At 39.7% G+C, this 20,376-nt stretch overlaps 4 protein-coding genes across 4 annotated transcripts; 2 read left to right on the forward strand and 2 right to left on the reverse strand.

Annotated features, from left to right (window-relative positions):
- Nucleotides 1-214: 214 nt before the first annotated feature.
- LOC119553386 (membrane-bound alkaline phosphatase) lies at nt 215-2,063 on the forward strand. Its single transcript, XM_037863743.1, has one exon. It carries the CDS (start codon nt 239-241, stop codon nt 1,790-1,792), a length of 1,554 nt encoding a protein of 517 aa, XP_037719671.1. The 5' UTR covers nt 215-238; the 3' UTR covers nt 1,793-2,063.
- A 1,170-nt stretch (nt 2,064-3,233) lies between these two features.
- LOC119554562 (collagen alpha-3(IX) chain) lies at nt 3,234-4,262 on the reverse strand. Its single transcript, XM_037865533.1, has 2 exons — nt 4,181-4,262; nt 3,234-4,120 (listed from the first exon to the last, which is right to left on the reverse strand). The coding sequence occupies exons 1-2, from the start codon at nt 4,215-4,217 to the stop codon at nt 3,234-3,236; spliced, it is 924 nt and encodes a 307-aa protein (XP_037721461.1). The 5' UTR covers nt 4,218-4,262.
- A 1,502-nt stretch (nt 4,263-5,764) lies between these two features.
- LOC119554553 (transmembrane 9 superfamily member 3) lies at nt 5,765-9,103 on the reverse strand. Its single transcript, XM_037865519.1, has 5 exons — nt 8,787-9,103; nt 8,153-8,710; nt 7,089-7,822; nt 6,748-6,978; nt 5,765-6,685 (listed from the first exon to the last, which is right to left on the reverse strand). Exons 1-5 carry the CDS (start codon nt 8,913-8,915, stop codon nt 6,541-6,543), a joined length of 1,797 nt encoding a protein of 598 aa, XP_037721447.1. The 5' UTR covers nt 8,916-9,103; the 3' UTR covers nt 5,765-6,540.
- A 444-nt stretch (nt 9,104-9,547) lies between these two features.
- Nucleotides 9,548-10,584, forward strand: LOC119554224 (fibroleukin-like). The gene is made up of 2 exons (XM_037865052.1): nt 9,548-10,332; nt 10,390-10,584. Exons 1-2 carry the CDS (start codon nt 9,554-9,556, stop codon nt 10,523-10,525), a joined length of 915 nt encoding a protein of 304 aa, XP_037720980.1. The 5' UTR covers nt 9,548-9,553; the 3' UTR covers nt 10,526-10,584.
- The last annotated feature ends 9,792 nt before the right edge of the window (nt 10,585-20,376 follow it).

Consider the following 20,376-nt stretch of genomic DNA (forward strand, 5'->3'; position numbering starts at 1 on the left):
ATTATATATAATTGTTTTTGTGATTTCAGTAATCTTAAGTGGCGATCGATTAATTATCTCAAGTGCCTAAAAACGTGAGTATCACGGTCTAGCCAAGGAGGTGTCGTAAATTAGCCGCTTGCCACTAAACTGCCCTATCGATCCCTCACACGAGCTGCACCTGATGGTATATTAATGGGTGGTATGTGACTACGGAGTACAGTATTCCCTTGGCTGGCGCAGTGAAAGCATCTCAAAAATGCTCAGTCTTAAGTTCTGGATTGGCCTCGGTCTGTTGACCGTCGTCTGGGGTGCAGCCGTACCTGGAAAGGCTCCCGCGGACGAGGAGCGAATGCATCCTCATCTGCCCAGTAGTCCCAGACTTCGTACCATTTCCGGAGAGGATACCCAGGAGTTTTGGTACTCGGACAGCAAAAGACTCATCCGTGAGAAGTTGGAGTTGGTGAGGAATACAAAGAAGGCTAAGAACATTATCCTATTCTTGGGTGACGGCATGGGTTTGGCTACTCTGGCTGCTGCGCGCAGTTATATTGGAGGTGAAGAACTGAAGCTCTCGTTCGAGGAGTTTCCCTTCACGGGCCTATCCAAAACCTATTCGGTGGACAAAGTAGTCCCCGATAGTGCCTGTACTTCTACCGCATATCTTTGTGGAGTGAAGGCAAACTACGGAACCATTGGCGTCAATGCCCATGTGAAACGAGGCGACTGTTTGGCCATGGCCAATGAAACGAATCATGTCTTCTCCCTGGGAAAATGGGCCTTGGATGCAGGCAAAGCTGCTGGACTGGTGACCACCACGCGAGTAACCCACGCCTCTCCATCCGGCGTCTATGCCCATGTCGCCGATCGTGAATGGGAGAATAATGCTGTGCTGGAAGCGGACTGCGGTGATCAATCCGCGGGTCTCCAGGATATAGCTGTCCAGTTGATTCACGGCGAGGTGGGCAGCAAACTCAAGGTAATGTTGGGTGGAGGCAAGCGAAGCTTCTATAGTCCTGAACACTACGATAAAGGACGTCGCACTGATGGTCGCAATCTCGTCGAAGAATTCGAGGCCTTGGATGAGGGCAATGTTTTTGTGAAAACCCAGAAGAAGCTGCTTGATGTAAATGCCACCGAAACTGGGCGATTGTTGGGTTTGTTCAGCAAGAGTCATATGCACTATCATCTGGAACAATTGGCCGATCCGGAGAACAATGAACCCACCTTGGAGGAGATGACACAGAAGGCCATTGAAGTGCTGGAGACCGAGGAGCAGGGTTACTTCCTTTTCGTAGAAGGAGGAAAGATTGATATTAGCCACCATAGTACAATGGCCCGAATTGCTCTGGATGAGACGGCCGAACTCTCGAAGGCGGTTAAGAAGGCTCTTGAGATGACCAATCCGGAGGAGACCCTTATTGTGGTGACCTCGGATCATTCGCACACCTTTAGTGTGTCCGGCTATCAACCTCGAGGCAGCGATATATTTGGAGCTGCCAAGGCGAAGGGCCAAGATGGTATACCCTATCTGGCTTTGAGTTATGCGAACGGTAAGAGTTTTGAGGACTACTACAACACGGAGACACACGAACGTCTGGATCCTACCAGTCTCTCAACAATCGGCGATTTTGATCAGCTTTTCCCCGCGATGGTGCCACTGGAATCGGAGACACATGGAGGCGAGGATGTCGGCGTTTTTGCCTCGGGTCCCTGGGCTCATCTTTTCACCGGGGTCTACGAACAGAACGCCATTCCCCATATAATGGCCTTTGCCGCTTGCGTTGGTGACGGACTAACCGCCTGCGATTAGGAATCAGAACCAGGAGTTGATTGACACGCCAAAGGACTCTTAATTAGCTCTTCCACTTGACGATTCTCACGTACGCTTTATCGTTTTAAATGAATACTCAAAAACTGACAGGTGCTGAAACACACGGCCCACGCGAAAGGTTTTGATCAGGGATTACTCGCACATTCCACAAGAAGTGTTTCCTATCAATATGAACAACCAAATATACTTATATTGTCTGATTATAGGCAGACATTAAAATCCCGATTAAAGCTGATTAAATTAATAAAAATTTTGTATTGGGGATGTGGTGGTGTGATCGTAAATGTAGAAAGAATGGCCTTCAAAGATTTGTATCTCTGGACTTGCCAACTTTTAAGACTTTAAGCTTTAGAATGTTGCTCCTGTAGAGCAAAAAAATAGTTTTTGGATTTTCAGACCTTTTATAATGGGGCATTCATGCCAATAAATACCCAATAAACTGATTAAATCAATCAGATTATAAGTGGGATTTCTTGTCTGATAAGGACATTAATATTTTGTTGAGTCTAAACGATTTAAAAAGAAGACTTTGATCAAAATACTATGGACACGTGCTTAAGTCCCGAAGCCGAAGTCTTTTTAAGTAGAAGGATTTCATTAGATCATGTTAAAAAAATGTACTTACTAAATGCAATCTAGAAACTACAATTTCTCATGTCCTCAATAATTTGTAATCTTACTCATTTCTGATTAAGAATCCGAAATAAGAAGGCTTGTTCTGTTCTTTTAGCCTTTGTCAAATTAATAATTTTATTATACTTTTATTTCGGCTTATTATTAAATTAGGTTTTATCTCTGATAGACATTTCTTATAAATACTAATAAATTCAATTATCGCCTTTAACTTTTATTAAGTGAATCCAGTGACGTAGAAAGATGAAATTGTTTACCCACCGGTACTCAGATTGTGATAGATTGTGTGTGGATTTACTTTGAATTTATATTTTAACAATTGGTAGTCAGAATGATTGAGCAGTCTACCGAGTGAATAAAATGCCTAGATTTTGTTATTATACAATTCAAATTGTCAAACGTAATCGCGACCCACTCGGCTGTATGGGATTTCAGATATTCTGGCGAATCTATATTATACGCAAAATCATTGTTTTCAATTGTCTTTGCGGAATTCCGTTGACAAATACCCCTTAGGAAAGGTAAGTTATTCTGGTTTTGTACGACAAAGGTAATCGATTCTTAGAAGCTTGATGATTTTTGATTTTGCTTACTTAATCAACCATTGACACTTGATAGCCAGTTGCATATAACCATTCAAGGAATAAACACGAGCAAGCCCAAAAGATAAAGCCAACTTTATAAATGGTTACTTAAATCAGATGGCTTATTTGTTATCTTCTTGTTAGACATTATCAGTACTGTTTTTATTAAAATATTCAACTAGCTCCAATCTAGACGTTCCTTTTCAAATGATTACTGCATATTGGCTAGCACTACGGGGTTGGACGAGCGTGGCATACTTCTCCTTCAGCTCGGCCAGAGCCCTCTGAAAGTTTTCCATGCTGCTCTCCAGCTGTTTGGGATTATGCTGCTGGACGGATTGACCCTTGGCAGCCATTAGATTATCGTGGGATCTTTCGCCCAAGAGGAGGATCCTCCTCCAATCGCTGGCATCCGAGCTGCCTCGCAGGAAATCCTTGCGATTGCCCACTGCAAATACGGTTTCCTCTACATTTTCCGGTAGTAATGTGGTCTGCGGATTTCCCAGTTCTCCGGGAGTGGGTTGAGTAGGTGCCAACTGAATTGCCGGCGGTGTAATCCCCGACAGAGATGACGATGTGGGCTGAGGTGGCGGAACTTGAGCACCTCCACCTTGATTAACCGGTGAATCGAACAGTTCACTGGGTAGATTTTGTGGCCGATCGATCTGCAACACCTGACCATCGGGTGTAATATGGAAGAACTGTGCACGACCAGTTAATCCAGTTCCCGTACCTGCAGGAATCACTATAATGTTACCCACTGCGGTGGTCAAGGCGGAGGCTCCACCAAATCCGCCACCAGGAACCGCTTGGGTGGAAACAAAAGGTTGAACAGGAACTCCAGGTGGCGCAAAAGTTCGCAAAGGTGGAGCCGCCGGACAGGGGAAGCAAAATCCAGGAGGGCCCGGGGGTCCTGGTAATCCTCTAGGTCCCGGAATAATCGGAGGATACGGACCGCCATAGCCCCAGAACCCGGAACCACCGTTAGGGTTTCCTGGAGGCCCAGGAGGACCGGGAGGTCCTCGCTCCCCCGGCGCACCAGGTTCACAAGAGCATTTTACCAAAGATGCCTGGACAGTAGAACATAGGCCTGCAGGAAATGATGTATTAAAAAATTTTAAGGGAAATTAAGGCAACTTAAAAATTTTACCCAAAAACAAGACAGCTAAGAGACCCAACAAAACCATGGTGTTCTTGGAAAATAACTTGGGAACAGACTGGATGAGCCGACCACTCGACATCTGCTTTTATAAGCTGGGAAATCTGGACCAACTCAATTGAGATGACAAACATTTTAATATGCATATCAAATGACAAAAATAATCTGAAAATCTAAACAAAAACGCATTTCCCTTACCTCTATAACTGTTCTTGTTAAACGATTAAATATAATGGAAAAACGCCATCACCAAGGCGCTCGCTGACGTTTATGATAATTTACGCAACATAATATACACTAGAATCAATAGATCTGATGCCCAGACCTATATCTGGGTCAGCAGGGTTCTGAATTCTTGGTCAACAATCAACGGGATAAACTTCAAAAATGCACCAAATGTCAATCAAGTCGTAAACTCAGATTAAATAAGATAATTTATGTGACTTAATGTGGGCGCTACCCATCAAAATGGCACCCAAGCTATTAAATTGCTGGGGTATATTATGCTCATCACCTTCGCAGAGAAACATAAATTCTACAGATCTATTCTTCAAGCGCCGTTACAGTTTTCATGATCCAGAATTAGCATAAATTACGAAATCAATATGTTCCCAATCCGGTTCCTCTCCCCCTCGGCGGATTGAAATGAAAAGGTTCTGGCGACATTTCCGACTTACCTGAGAATTCCATTGACGAGAAGAAGCCCCCAAAAACACGCGTCATTAGTGGCACTCTTCACTCTGTAAGTGCCCTCTTCCGAACGAGCGGCATTCTCTTGAAAACTGGTGACATTGGGACCCTTGAGTGTCCAGATAATCAGAAAAGTAAAGCCGGATGAAGTATTACTAGTTGCCCAAGTTAAAATCTTGTAATACACTAAAAAACTGTTTTCCAAAAAACAAATACTGAAACAGAGATTCTGAAAATAAAGGGTTAATCACCCAAAAGATAATAGTTTTAGATAATTCGCGAGTATTGTAATTTCCACGTTTTGAGGTGTTTTTAAAACGTGACTTTGTTGATATAAAAGCATTCACTATCGAAATACTTAAGGAGTTTGTAAACAAATTCGTCCTTCGTTGATTTACGCCAAATGATTCCGAAAACGTTCTCAATCTTTTTAGGGTATAACACGCTTTGTGAACACCGCAGTGATTAATCGTATACAATGAACATACGTAATAAATATAAATCAAGTACATAAGTCCAAATCAAACTCTATCAGTTAACGACACGACTCCAACAAAGCTTTATCAATTGTGTTGTCATGGAATAATCCCAAAGTACTTGATCCGGCCTGGTGTTTTCTTCGCATTGTTCTTTTTTGCGCTCCCTAAAAAACAGATAAAGTTTAAGAATACGAAAATTGGCAAGTGCCCCTCTTATAAATTGGCGCTTATCTGCCCAAGCCAATTAAATGCAAAAAAAAGGAAAACCACTGAAGTTGTTTGCCTCCCAACAATTCAAAATCAACTTGAGGGTCAATCATACCAAGCGGATCAAGAATCATTAAAGATTAAACGATCTTAATGTTGTTTGATATTGACCAAAATGAAGAGGACATCGAAAACAATAATCATTTTGCTTGGTTTTATATATTGAATTTATTATTAGATTATCGACTATTGCTAATCAGCACATTTCTTGCATCGTACATAAACTAATTGGCGCAAACAAGTTCAAGTCACATTTTGTTGCAATTGCATAGATTGATAAGTTTTCTAGGCAAACAATTCAAATGAAATACCAAATGTATACGGCATGCAAGCAAATGCAAGAGCACATATATGGCAAAAAAGTTATCTTCGGAAGTATATTAGATATAATCAAATTTAGTAGAAATGGATTAATTACGCCCAAGATTTTTTCATTAAATTAAAAGAGCGAACAAAATATTAAATCATTTTTTTTTGTAATAATTAGTAATTTAATGGAATTAAGGAGATTCCAATTTGATTAGATAGGATTGATAATTGACTCTTAAATCTATCGAAAGTAAATGCAAAAAACTGAGCTGTCAATTTACAATTATTTGTTACTTTTTCTCATATTTCTATTCAATTTGTCATTTCCAAGTTCCTTGTTCAACAATTCCGAAAATCACTGTTTAAGTAATATATGTTCCTCCGTATACATCGATAAACTGAATATTTAATCTTTGGTGCGAATACATTGGACTGGCATTCATTTTCACACCAACATGAGAAGTGAGAAACACAAAAGAAGGGATAGCCAACTGGAGCAAAAGAAAACACATGAACTAAAACTCTACTCAATAAATACAAGTGTAAATCGATTAGGATGATATACAGATCTGGGGGCGGGTCGCGGCGGAATGAGCCGCAAGGCTCTTAGTCTATTTTCACATTGGAATAGATTTTGCGCACGAAGAGATTCGTGCCCACATAGCCGACGGTGCCGCAGATAATTCCCAGGGCGCCGCTGAAGAGAGCCATGTAGCCAAAGTAGAAGGCCGTTTGGAACAGACCGAACATTCTGTGAAATAAAAAATAAGTTTCATTATATTGACCGTTCTAAAAACAGTAATCTGGACTTACTTGGTCTTAAAGAAGAAGTAGTAAAAGGAGTAGGCATACACATAAATGGAAGTGGAGCCCGCCGCCATGAAACTCGTCCACTGCCATCGGTAATCCTCAGCATTTAGCAGGAAATATGTGCACACAATGGTAACACACACAGTGACCACAGTTAGGATGCTGAACACCAGCAACATAAAGCCATAGACATAGTAGATCTTGTACGCCCAGAAAGAGGTGAAAATAAAGTACCTGTACGGAAAAATTATAATGTCATTTGTCATATTAAACAATCCTCTTTTAAGATCTAACAATTCCCTGTTTCTTGATAAAAACTTATGTATGAGACACACTATACTTACATCTCAATGAAGATGGATCCGAAGGGCAGGACGCCGCCTAGAAGTACAATAATCAGCGGCTCCATGTACCACTTCTTTTCGGGAATGGGTCGTGGCACAGCGTTCACTCGGCAAGGGAAGTCCGGCTGCCCATCCAGATTGCGACCCACCACAGTACCCACCAAAGTCAAGGGCAGGATCACAAATAGGCAGATGCATGTAACTGCCACCATGGTTCCAAAGGGAATGGCCCTCGAAGCGTGATAACCGATGGCAATGAAGTTAATTAGGAAAGCCGTTCCGCACACAGACACTGGGACTGTAAAAGCGGACACCAGCATCTGCCGGATCCACAATCGTCCTCCCAATCTTGCATATAACGATCCTCCAAAGTAACCATTAATTGGAGAAGTGGCAGCATAAACAAATATAGCCGTGGACAGCATAGAGCCACGTTCCGTGTACAATTCACCGACAATGGCGAACATAATCACACAGAAAACTACCGAAATTAGTTGGTAGCCAGCTCCCACCAAGGCCGAGAAGAGCAGCGTATTGGGTGGTGAACGGAAGACGTCGCCGTGAACCTGTTTCCAACCGTATTCATCACCAAGATCGCGCTCCATGTCGTCTACTTCCTCGTCCTTGCTATAACGGGCATAATCCTTGCGCAGAGTTCGCATAAGAATCATGGCCACGAGGCCCACCAGGAAGATGACCATCATGAAGCTGTTGAAGATGCTGAACCAGTGGATCTGTAAGGGATAGTAGTAAAGAGGATTTTAATTTTGTTTTGCCGATATCTGATGTAGTAGTATCTAACCTACATTATAGCAAAGTAAATAGTTAAAAATTCAACTGAAGAGAATTATTACTTAAATTTATTCAAATATATGATGTTCATTCCAAGAAGTGATAACATTTTTTTTGACCGACTATAAAATGAGTCATTCACAAATGGTTCCGATGGGATTTTAAATATTTCTACGTAATCCATTATCAAGAAATATAAATAAAACAACTCAAACGGGCGCGGGCTCTATCTTGAATTCATAGGAAATGTTGTTCTAGTATTTAATACGTACCCTGTGCTGGAAGAAGTTGGGGTCCAGGTACTTGTCGAATCGGTTCTTGAACTCCACCTTGCTGGACTTCCAGTTGACCTCGTAGGAGAAGTTGATGTGCGATCCCGGCTTGAGTTCCTCCCGACCATCGGTGGTCAGGGTAATGTCCACGATTTGCTGGCCATTGTAGCCAATGTCAAACTTCTTGTGCGCAAAGATATAGTACTTGCCATCCCGTTCGTCCCGTTCTCCGACTTTTCCCCATATCGGAAGTCCATCAATATACATCTGGTACCAGTACTCGTTCTTCACTGCATAGGTGAATGCCTTGGCGCTCTCCTCCTGCAAGGTGACCATGCAGATGACGGATCGCGGTGCATCGATCTTGAACTCCATCTCGTAGCCACTGAACTCCAGTTCGACTCCTTGGAGGGCTTCGCTCAGTGTCTCGTGGTAGTGGGAAATCGAGGATTTCTGGCCGCTGCAAAAGGGTAGCGAGAAATAGGCGTAGGTCTCCTGCCGATTGTGGTACGGACCCACTGTGTTCATCCAAAGGACCACCTCCTCCCGGTCATTGTACTGCCCGGAAATGTACGTGATATGTTATATATTCAATTGGAACTCGAAGGATAATACCATCCAAAACCAAACTCACCTTGTGGTTGTGCTCATCCGCCTGGGACTGCGACACGTAGCAGCTGGCGATTAGCAGACATAAACAAATTGCACGAAAGTGTGGTCGAACCACCGTGGTTTTCGTGGCGGCTGCGATGCTGTGGCCCATAGTGGGTTATGCAGGTGGTGACCTCGATGGAGCGACTTCCGGGTGACCTCGCTCTGCCGGCGTGCTTCGAATGCCCTCGCTAAGATTGGCTTTTCAAACAATTTTGTGGCAAACACAAATTTGCCGACAGAAAAAATATCTCGTTAACGTCAGTTCATTTATGCTGGTTCATGGTTTTCGAACCAAATCACAGAACTAGAACACACGTCACTTGGCCAAAATGAGCGTTATGAAACACTGATTCTCTGGCGCTAGTGTGACCATATAACTATTTTTGAAAATTCAGTTGAGCTACGGTTAACTTTTAAATTTTTAAGAGCCTCCTTAACAATAATTTTAATTATTTTAATTTTTGTTAACTGGGTCTTTTTCTTTTTTGTGCAAGTTTTTAGAATAATATAATATGAAATGAGAATAAAGTAATTTTCATAAAGCACTCTAGATCCATTTATGTATATAATATTCAAAGTGTTTTAATACTGACTTGGAATTTGGTTTATTGATTTTTCCAAGAATAAAATAAATAAATTGACCTATAGTATCAGACAAAAAACTCTTATCTCAAGTGAGCTTAGTCTATAAAAACCGCACATATGCTCAAGATTAATTTAGTTCAGAAATTTGATCGCACATTCAACATGAAATCGAGATTCTTCGCAATTCTTCTGCTGCTTTTGGGCTTTGAAGAATTACTCGTTAATGGCAGTGAATGCCCGGCACCGCCCCTTTTAAAATTCAATTGCGATGAAAAATGTACTGCGATGCTCAGCGCCTTTGTCACTCATTCAGTGGAGTGCACAACGACTGTAGAGGACTTGCGGATTCAGTTGAACGAAACAACTGAGAAGCTCAGGACCAAAGAAGCCCTAGTGGAGTCAATCAACAAAACTATTAAGCTCTTGGAACATGAGCAACTGCGGACCTTTAGTGCAACAAACGGATGTCCAAGTGGTCCAAGCGGCATATATAAAACCGAACTTGACGGACTGGAACTCTTCGAAGTGCCCTGCAACGAAGACGGTTGGATGACAATTCAGAAACGTTATGATGGATCCGAGAACTTCGATCGATCCTGGCAGGACTACAAGGATGGGTTCGGAAAAGTGACAAGAGAGTTTTTTATCGGGCTGGAAAAAATACACTTGATGACCAAGTCGCGACCCCATGAACTTTATATTAAGCTCGGAGAGTTTGATAGATCCTTGAGTTACGCCCGTTTTGATCATTTCGAAATTGGCAATGAGACAGAGTCGTATGTTCTGAAGTCCATAGGGGCATGTAGTGGCACTGCTGGAAACCCCCTAGAATACCATCTGAACCTAAAGTTCACCACATTTGATAGGGACAATGACAATTTTAAGGGAAATTGCGCTTCTAACGAATTTGGTGGTTGGTGGTATGGTAACTGTGCTGACTGGTAAATAAATAATGATATATATTGAAGGTAAGCAATTATAAGTTCTTTTTATTACAGCATGCTGAATGGAAAATACTATAGAGATGGTATTGCAACACGAACAAATGGAATTTATTGGAATAAATTGCAGAGCTCGGGTTACACGAAGTCGCTTGCCTCGGTTGAAATGATGATTAAGCCTAAGTTGTCTTGAATACATTCAATTTATAAACATACAATATTTAAAATAAAGCAAAACCAAATGGAACATGACATTACTCGATTTTTTAAATATAATCAGGGAACTTCATCTATACATATAAATATTGTGGTGATCCGAGATGCGTTCTTATCTCAAGGGATTTCCAAGTTGAGGTTCAAAGTATTAAAATGCTTACGAAATTTTTCATTTATTCGAATAAAATTCGAAGCTTAAGATAACCTTTTAATTCTCTTTAATCATTAAAAAAAATTAAAACTTTATTTTAAATTATAAGGTTCTTATAAAGAGAGTTTTTATTCGGCTCGAAAAATCCACCTTATGACCATGTCACGACCCCATGAACTTTACATCAAACTCGGGACGGCTGATGTATACTCTTTTTCATAATTTCGATATTGGCAACGAGAAAGGATCGTGTGTGCTGAAATCCGTGGGAGTCATGATCTTATTAAACACAAATTTGTACTTAGAAATAAATTATGTACCGCCCTGAATCTTATTCATTGACTGGTTGTTTGCCGTTTTTCGCAAATCTCTTGGAATTCTTCTTAATTGACCTTGAGTATTACACCTCGATTTTGTAGTAAAACTGACAAATACATAAAAGAAATATATTTCTCCAAGCAATACAGAATGAATAGAAATAAAATCAAAAATTCCAATTGATCCAAAAATTTCAAATTTCTGAAATGCCGTTTTTTTACGGACCGACTGCGGTCATACTGGCGAGAGTTTCGCGAGTTTTTTGTCTATCTCTTTCACGGACACTTACGTAGCTCTTACGTGCACTTACGTTTACGTACACTTACGTTTACCGACAGCAATTTGGCGGGATTTTTCATGGTCCGACTGCGGTCATACTGCTGATGTTTTCGATGTATTAAAAAACATCGATGTCGCAAGCGATTTCGAGCGCGCTTTAACCAAAGCACAATTAAACGGTGGACAAGTGACATCGGGCAATTCACAAAAGGAGAGATACACGCACGCGAAAAAACAAAAAAAATCGAAGTTGTGCGGAAAAACCAGTTTCCTTTTGCCAAGCCAGCAAAAACAGGCAGAAAAGCCTGTCGTCTGTTGTCCAGTTTTCAACTCAAAATTCCAATTCCCCCCATAAGAAATCAAAAGAAATGTCAATGAAAGTGTCGTGCAATAAAGCAGATTAATCAAAAAATATGAAAAACCAGATTTTCCCCATGCGATTTCCTGCGAACCGAGCTTGTTTTAACTTGGCCAACTAAAAAAAACGTAAGTACAAGCCAAGTATACACACACGAACTTGTAAAATGCGGAGTTTTGTTGTTTTCATGTGGGTTTTTGGCATCTTTTCCTTTTTTCGCCTCCTTTTTGGCCGCCTCTGCAGGCGTGTGCGTGCAAGTGTGTGTGTGTGTTGTGCAAAAGGCAGGTAGAAAAAAAGAAAAAAAAAAAGAGTCAAGGGCAGGCGTGAAGGTCTATTTTTAGACCCCTTTGTGGCTAATTTTATTCGGTGCGCAAGTTAATTGTCCCCCCCCAAAATAGTAAAGAACGTTTTATGTAATTGATAGAAAGAGCTTAGATGCCAGGGGAAAAATCAATAAATCAGCGCCGCTGCAGCTGTGTTTTCATCTTTGCATGTGTATGCGTGGGCTGTTTTGGAGCCGCCGGGCGTAATTGGGGTAGGAATCGGACGCTCTCGCTCTAGCACTCTCCATTCTCCACACCTCCCTTATCCTTGCCAGCTCTTTCTGTTTCCCTCTTTTACCCACACTTCAATACGTTATCTGTGTGAGCCGCAAAACAACAAATAAGCCGCTATAAAAAACGCGTATTTCTATCTTTCCCCACAAACTGCATTTCTCCCATGCAAATAAGAAAAATCAATACATGAAAAGTGCTGTGAAAATAAAAGTCATCTAAGGCCAAAATACAAACATGGCTTCAAAGTTATTAACCCAATTTGCATATGTGAGAGCATCTCCTCAAAAATAATATAAAGAGAAAATATCATAGAGTTAATCAATCAAGCCAACACGAAATTCTGCGAACCGCCATTTAATGACTCAGTCACAATTCAAATACCAACAGCTGTCTGCGTTTAAATTTATACGTTTAGCAAACACTCAGTTTTTCTGTTTTCTGGACCCCAGACCAAAAGTTCCGTTGTTTATATTATATTATAAGCTGAAAACAGAAGCGTGGGCATTCCGATTTGGCCAAAAGTCAAGTGGCTAATGGTATTAAAGGGGCTTACAATGCGTCACTCTTCGATTGCAATTCTTAATCTTATCTTAACCACATAGCAATAGTGTACTGAGGAACGAGAGCATTACCAACATATCCATTATCATGATATCACTTTGTTCGAATCGGAATCTTTTGAGGTTTTTCCCTAATCATTTCTATGGAAATAGGTTCCCAAATTATTCTATTTTTAGTGGTTGGTAAAGCGATCAATAAAAAAATTCGCTTGAGTATTACGGTTATCATATTCATATCACGGCGCCAGTTACTCCAGATTGTTTATGTTTACCTATCATAAATATGAGAATTCCAACGGTATCTTATTTTGAATTATTAACTTAATAGGGGATACATTATAGTATAAGAAATAGGGGAACTTTATCATGAGGGAAGATTTAATAAAACGTTTAAAACAATACCTATTTTTAGGATTTAAAGGTGAAAAGATCTTTAATAATAGAACTATTTATTTTTCAGTTGTACTTTGGGGTTCTAATTGGGGAGAAAACTTGGTCTTTCAAATAACATTGATAACTTTGTAATAATTTTATTTTACTGTATTTACTTCTTTTGCACAAGACTCATGTTTACCATAAATGTTCCTCTTAGCCAGTGACCACTTACCTAGAATTCTTGTTTAAGGTGAAAAGATCTTTAATAATAGAACTAATTCTTTTTAAGGTGTATTTTAAGGTTCTAGTTAGGGAAAAAGCGAAGTCTTCCAACTAACATTGATAATTATGTAATATTTTTACTTAACTGTATTTATTTCTTTTCACAAGACTCATGCTTACCATAAATTATGATAGTGATAATTTCACACCCCTTCTTCTCTGTTCCTCTTAGTTAGTAACCACTGTATAACTCATGAGCTCATTTCCACCACTGACCTAGAATTCATGTTCCCTCTAATTCTCTTTATCCACACAGTAATTTACAACAATTCGCATTGGTCGCCAAAGCAAATGCCAAAGCCTCACTTTGTAGCTCACTTATTTTAAGTGTCGCATTTATTTCGACCACACATGGTATTCTTCTCAGTGTGTGTGCGAGTGAGATGCCAGAGGCATGACGCCATATTGCGTGCTCAAGAATGGGGGGAGGGAGAAAGAGATAGATGTTCGAGTGGGAAGGGGATGGGGGCAAACAGCTGACACTTGACTCTCCACAGCAAATTGCAATTACAAATGTTTTTTACCGTTAGGGCGTAATGGATGTACATAAGTGTGCGCTACCGACTTTTTACTCGCTTACCATTTTCCATTTTCATTAGCAAAAGAGAAGACAGAAGCGGAAAACGGGCGAAAACAAATGCAAAACAAATTTTTCAATTAGTTAATCAGTTACGAGTCTTAACAGCTGTGGGTGTGTGTGTGGGGATGTGTGTGGTGTCATATCAGCGGTACTAAAATACCCAGCTCAAAAGATATGGAAAAAGTGCGACCCTTTTATAATCACTTTGACTTGCAGGCAACGATGACCCCACAGTCATGGTCAACACTTTAGGTTTACCAATGGATTTTAATTGCCATTAACTTCCAAAATACAAAATTTCGTATTAATTGATTAAACTTTTTTAAATGTATGAATTTAAAAATAAAATTGTTAAGATATGATAAAAATATTTCTTATTAATTGGTTAATTTTTTTTAAATGCCAGAATTTAAAAAAAATTGTTAAGATATGATAAAAACATTCCTTATCTTTTACCGTAGTTTTCACAGCTCAGAATTAAGATCTTTTCCTGAACTCCTCTTATATGATGGAATTCTTTATGATTTAATTTTTCTGCTATTTTATTGCACTTTCCCCTTGCGAAATACTTAGTGTAATCACTATTGTTCGAACGAGTGCTGTACAGAAATGCTTGCCCACACAAAAAGGGAGATAAGCTGCTCTTGGGCAACGAAATATCGGTTGCAGGCAATGTTTACTGTGCCCTCACCTACATTTCACACACATGTGGTTGCAGGCCGTGTTTCCACTGTATTTGTACTGTTTTTGAGGAGTTTCCACGTTCGCCGGCCTCGTGTTTGTTTGCTTTTGTTTGTTGCCTTTCGTTTGTTTGTGTGAAAGTGAGTCAAATGTGAGATATGCTTTCCTAGGCACGGGTCTAAATTCCCATTCCCGTTTCCATTCCCCGATCTCCGATCCCCTATTTATTCTGTTAGTTTCCGCCTTATCAGCAGGGTCTTCTGTCTGCTGTTTTGTGGCGTACTTTTCCATTGAACTTTTAATGGTCGACCTGCAGCCGATTTAATTATTGAATTTATGGCTGTTCCAGCGTCTGCAACGAATTTGGTACACTAAAAAATAAATGCTGAGTAACAAAGTGAATTGGAAACACTTTCAGATTTACATTTTCAGTCACCGAAACTGACATTTTTTTTCCAGATATAATTTTTTTTGTGACTTAAAAAAGGAAACCATATTTCAAGATTGTAATTCACAAGATTTAATAATTCCAAACCATTATATTTTTTAAATATATTGTTTCAATAAAAAATAATGTTGCATTGTTTATTTTTATACGGAAGTGAGTTTTTTCCAATTTGTTATTCATCGAGGATATCTCGCTTTAAATAATAAAAATATTTCAAATATTTTTTTTTAGTGATGTATACATAATTAAAGTAAACAAGCTAATTTAATTCGCTGCAGCCCTTGGCTCATTATTATGAAATTCATCAGTGGGCAAACTTAATTAGCTGAATGGCACACATGTTGCAAATTAATTTCAGATATGCACTGGCAACCTCCGCCTTAATTGTTTACAGATTAGTTTCAGCTGGGTGTGGCTCTATGTCGTCTATATGGCTATGTATATTTTCCATGCCGAGTTGGTTTTGGCGGGTGTGAACAATTAGCCGGGCTTCGCGGCGAGAGAATGCGTTGATCCCCGCGAATTGCTTGGCAAAAGTGTCACGCAAGTTGGGCACTATAATGGTCGGGGGATATGGCGGAAATCGGGGGATTAGGCCGATGGAGGAGGCTCATCACGTTCGACTGACTGCCCAGATGCTAATCGCTCAGGTTGAGCGCTATTTTTGGGCACGCTTTGTTTACGTTTGGCCCGAGGCATTCCAAGTGGGCGTATCTCTTTTTAGGAACCAATAAAAATATACACATTTTCGCCAATTTCAAGGCGTTAATAAGGGGGTGTCGTGGGTGTAAGGTCAACGCAGTGCCATGGGAATATTCTGTGGTACATCCACAAATTGCCCTCAATAAGAGGCTGCTGTATAAATTATGCAACAGCAGCAGCAGCACGGCACATCAATCAGTTCATAAATCAATCATACTCTCGACTCTCGAAAACTTAAAGCCAATTAAGCCAATCAAAATGGGAGTCTCGATGTGACCAAACTCAATAAACGCACATGTTTATGGGCATAAAATATGATTTATGTGGCAATCAAATGAGAGGGGAAAAATGCAGTTCCCAACGAATAACCTTCGACACCTCTGACTTTGCGCAACACGAAAATCAATTTTCAATTTGCATGCCCAACGGGGGAAGAAATACAAAATATAATTTGAGAGTGTTTTTCGCGTGCAACATTATGCAAATTAGACAAGTCAACATGAAACAAAAAACGGCAGTGCTAAAAACAAAAGGCCAAGAGAAACCGAAATTCCACTTAGGGCCCAAAACAATAGGGTTTCTAGCACCCTTTGGATGCGCTTCGCAGAGCAATTGAAGTACTCAAATACCCCAAAGAGCTGACGTAGCACTTATCGATTATTTTCGACAATTACGAAATAATCTGCTTGGGGGTCGAATGCAGTCGTTATGAAAACTGCCACTGCCACAAAGAATCGAAAAAGCCAGTTTAAATGGTAATTAATATTTCGTTTTTACGTTTCCTACTTTTATTTCATTGTATTTACATAATCGTTTAATAATAATGAATAATGTGCCATATTCATAAATTGTTTTCATTTTTCTTTCAACACTTTTGAGCTTGCAGTCATAAATTCAGTGATTATTTTGTAATACAGTATTTATTTCCTGGATGTACTTTTTGGACAATTTAAAACCATGTTTGTTAGTAAGTCTTGTATTTCGGTTCAAATAGCTTTCATTATTATTACTAAACAGCACAAAAAATAAGTTTGTTTTCAAGATATATCACTAAATATCATAAGATTTATTTAATAAATATCTCTCAAAAGTATACATTAATCATAAATAGCTTAATCCAACTGGTCATTACAGACCCTAGTTAATACCTTGTAAGGGCACTCCCCCAATCAATTTCTTGGCATTAAGAACCCCTCAAAATCGAACACCAAATAACATTGCATAAATCAACTTACAATTAATTCAACATGGCAATGTCCTCCAAACGATGTTTTGATCATCAATAAAACCTCCATCGATTAATCCATTTTGGCGGCACGACAAAAATGATTTTTAGCTCTCGTCGATTCGATGGCTTTTGGTCATTTACCTCTCGGCGCTGCGTGAGTCCATCCCCTCACCTTTCTGGGTGCCTTCCCCGAAAACCCGAACAAATCAAGATAAATTGTTTATAGCCAAAGTTCTACTTTTGCAGATCAAAAGAGGGGGTTATTTGGCATTGGCCTGGGACTTTGGGGATATTATAAACGTGTCGAGCGTCGCGTTTTCTGTGTCACTTTGCATATGATTCATGCGGCTTTTCTTTTGCGTGCTGTCTTGCTTTTTACTTTTATGGGGTTTCCTAGAGGTGGTGGGAAAGGGAATATATTTTTTTGAAACTAGGAAATCCGGAAATACAAATAGAATAATTAAGAGATTATGTTAAAGGGTCGGGGATTATGTAAAGGGTTCTGTGTTTATATTGATATTTTATCATCAATGAAAGACATATAAATTTAGTATTTTAATATTTAATATACAATATTTTAAATGAGTTATGAATTATTGCAAACTAACTTTTATTATATGTATAAAGTGGTCCTTAAAATTTTAGGGAAATCAATGCAGAGTCAAAACCAGTAAAGCTACACCGTCAATATTTGCTCAAAATATTCTTACTATGGTGTACATTTTCGCTTAGAACTGATTTCACCCCAAGTGACCCCAATAAGTTCAAAATAAATCTTTTCTCAAGACTTTCCACTAGTTTTACTAGCAAACTATAAGTAGAGAAACCAAAGTAAAAGTCATTTCAGCTAGTTACTAAATAAAGTGATGTAAAATAAAAACAAGGAAGAACGCTATAGTCGAGTACCTCGACTATGAGATACCCGTTACTCAGCTAAAGGGACCAAAGGAAAATGGAGATATGCAAGCAGCAAAGCGAGATTGAAATGCGCCACCTACCGGCGGTAGACAGATTTAAGCGTTGTGGGCGTTAGAGTGGGCGTGGCAAAGTTTTTTTTGAATCAATCGATAGGTATTGACAAAACCAATACATTTCAGTTAAAATTTTTTATCTAGCATGGAAATTGTGGGCGCCACAGGCTTGGGCGGTTTGTGGGCGTTAGAGTGGGCGTGGCATATTCGCGTGACAAATTTGCGCTGCGCTCAAGCCTACGGAATCTAAATCTGAAATCCCATTTACTTATCTTTGATATTTTCCGAGATATCCGCGTTCATATTTACGATTTTTTGAAGTTTGTGGGCGGTTTGTGGGCGTAAAAGTGGGCGTGGCAAACTTTTTTTGGGTCAATCGATAGGTATTGATGAGAATAATACATTTCAGTTAAAATTTTTATTCTAGCATGAAAACTGCAGGAGCCACAGTTTTGGGCGGTTTGTGGGCGTTAGAGTGGGCGTGGCACTCTGCTGAAACAAACTTGCGCTGCGTAAGAAGCTCAGGAATCTGCACGCCTAATCTCAATAGCCTAGCTCTTATAGTTTCCAAGATCTCAGCGTTCATCCGGACGGACAGACAGACGGACAGACGGACAGACGGACATGGCTAGATCGACTCGGCTAGTGATCCTGATCAAGAATATATATACTTTATGGGGTCGGAAACGCTTCCTTCTGCCTGTTACATACTTTCCGACGAATCTAGTATACCCTTTTACTCTACGAGTAACGGGTATAATGACTGAAAACCAAATCAGATTTCTATTTATCCACCCTGATTTTCTTTTTCCTCACTTTGGTCAGTCTGCACATCCCCATTTGGCGAGACTTTCTTTCCACATCGGATTGGGCTTGGAAATTTGTCAACTGGCCGCTTTATTTGATCTGTTTGTGTACGTTCATGGGTTTCATGGGTTTGTTTGTCGCCCCGAGCGATCGCTTTATTGTACAATTGTGCGGCTTACAACATAATTTGCCAAATGTGATTAGCAAATTATGGACATGGACGGCACTCGCGGAGCTCCGGAGCTCGCTTTCAATTCAACGCTTCGTTTAACTGAGGCAAATTGAAAGCAGAAACAGAAAAAAGACCAGACATGAACTAGCAACAATTACAGAAAATTGAAAAGTATACATACGGTTTTGTGGCAATAAAAATAAAATTGGCCACTATGGCGAGTTCAATGACTTTCCATCTTTTTGTTTCTAACTGTGGCATATTTCTGGAGCCCCCGGGCAAAACAGTTCTGTTGGGTTTTTTGTATTATTTATTCCCATTAGAACCCCGTAACGATCGTAACACAACCATGCCCACAGATCTATTGTCACCGCTCTCGAAAGGCGATCTCTCGATGTCGTCATTATTGCGTGGGTTCCATCGGTTGGCTTTGTGGGGCCTTTTCGAGCTCTTTACCTTACCTACAGCGTATTTTGTTTAATTAGAGTGTGTAATTATTCATTACACTGTGTGTAATTTATTTAAAACCAAGCCATGTGTGGGTGACGCGCTGGCTAAACAAATTGTAAACAAATTGTAAAGCGCAGTAAACTTTTAGTGGGCCACACTTTATGGGCCATTTAAACTTTCTAGGAGTGTTTGCGGAACTGGAAATAAAGTTGGAAATTAACGTTCCCCGTTTTGGCATTGACTTTATTTTGGGTCCTAACTTGTTCTTTATTAACCTCTGTTGATGTCAGTAGGTTTAGTGGTGTACTTTAATTTCTCTATTAGTTTTTTGACAGTAAATTAGCATTATAAACCATTCGAACAAATAAATCATTAGTTACTCTATGCTAATTGATTGTTCTAGATGTCTAAATATTTGATTTCTTTTTGTTTCGCATGGTTTTTGGATAAACACTGGAAAAGCAAGTCATAATAACTAATATTCGGTGTCATTATTTAAAAAATAAACCCAAAACGTAACTGGTTTTGTTAAGCTTAGAAAAGCAAACGAGAAAGATTGATGATTGTATCAATAAAACTTGTTTATAAATACAATATTGAACACAACCAAACACTTTTTATACAACAGATACCGATGTGTATCTATGGTTTTAATGGCCAATATGAACTCAAATTGAACTTTTTGAACCCATATAAATCTCAATTAGTTTTTAGTTCTAGGGCATACCCCCAAAACTTACCCCCAAAACGTATTTGCATGTTCAAAATTACAGAATTCTTTGCGAATGACTCACCTTTTGCAATGAACTCACCCTCAGTTAAGACAGTCTTTTTTTGTTTTGGGTTGGAAGATGCGGCACCGATGATTCAACCGAGTTCACAACAAACAGCAAACACATCTGCTGTGTT

This window comes from Drosophila subpulchrella, chromosome 3L (genome assembly GCF_014743375.2).
Source record: "Drosophila subpulchrella strain 33 F10 #4 breed RU33 chromosome 3L, RU_Dsub_v1.1 Primary Assembly, whole genome shotgun sequence".
NCBI classification, from domain to species: domain Eukaryota; kingdom Metazoa; phylum Arthropoda; class Insecta; order Diptera; family Drosophilidae; genus Drosophila; species Drosophila subpulchrella.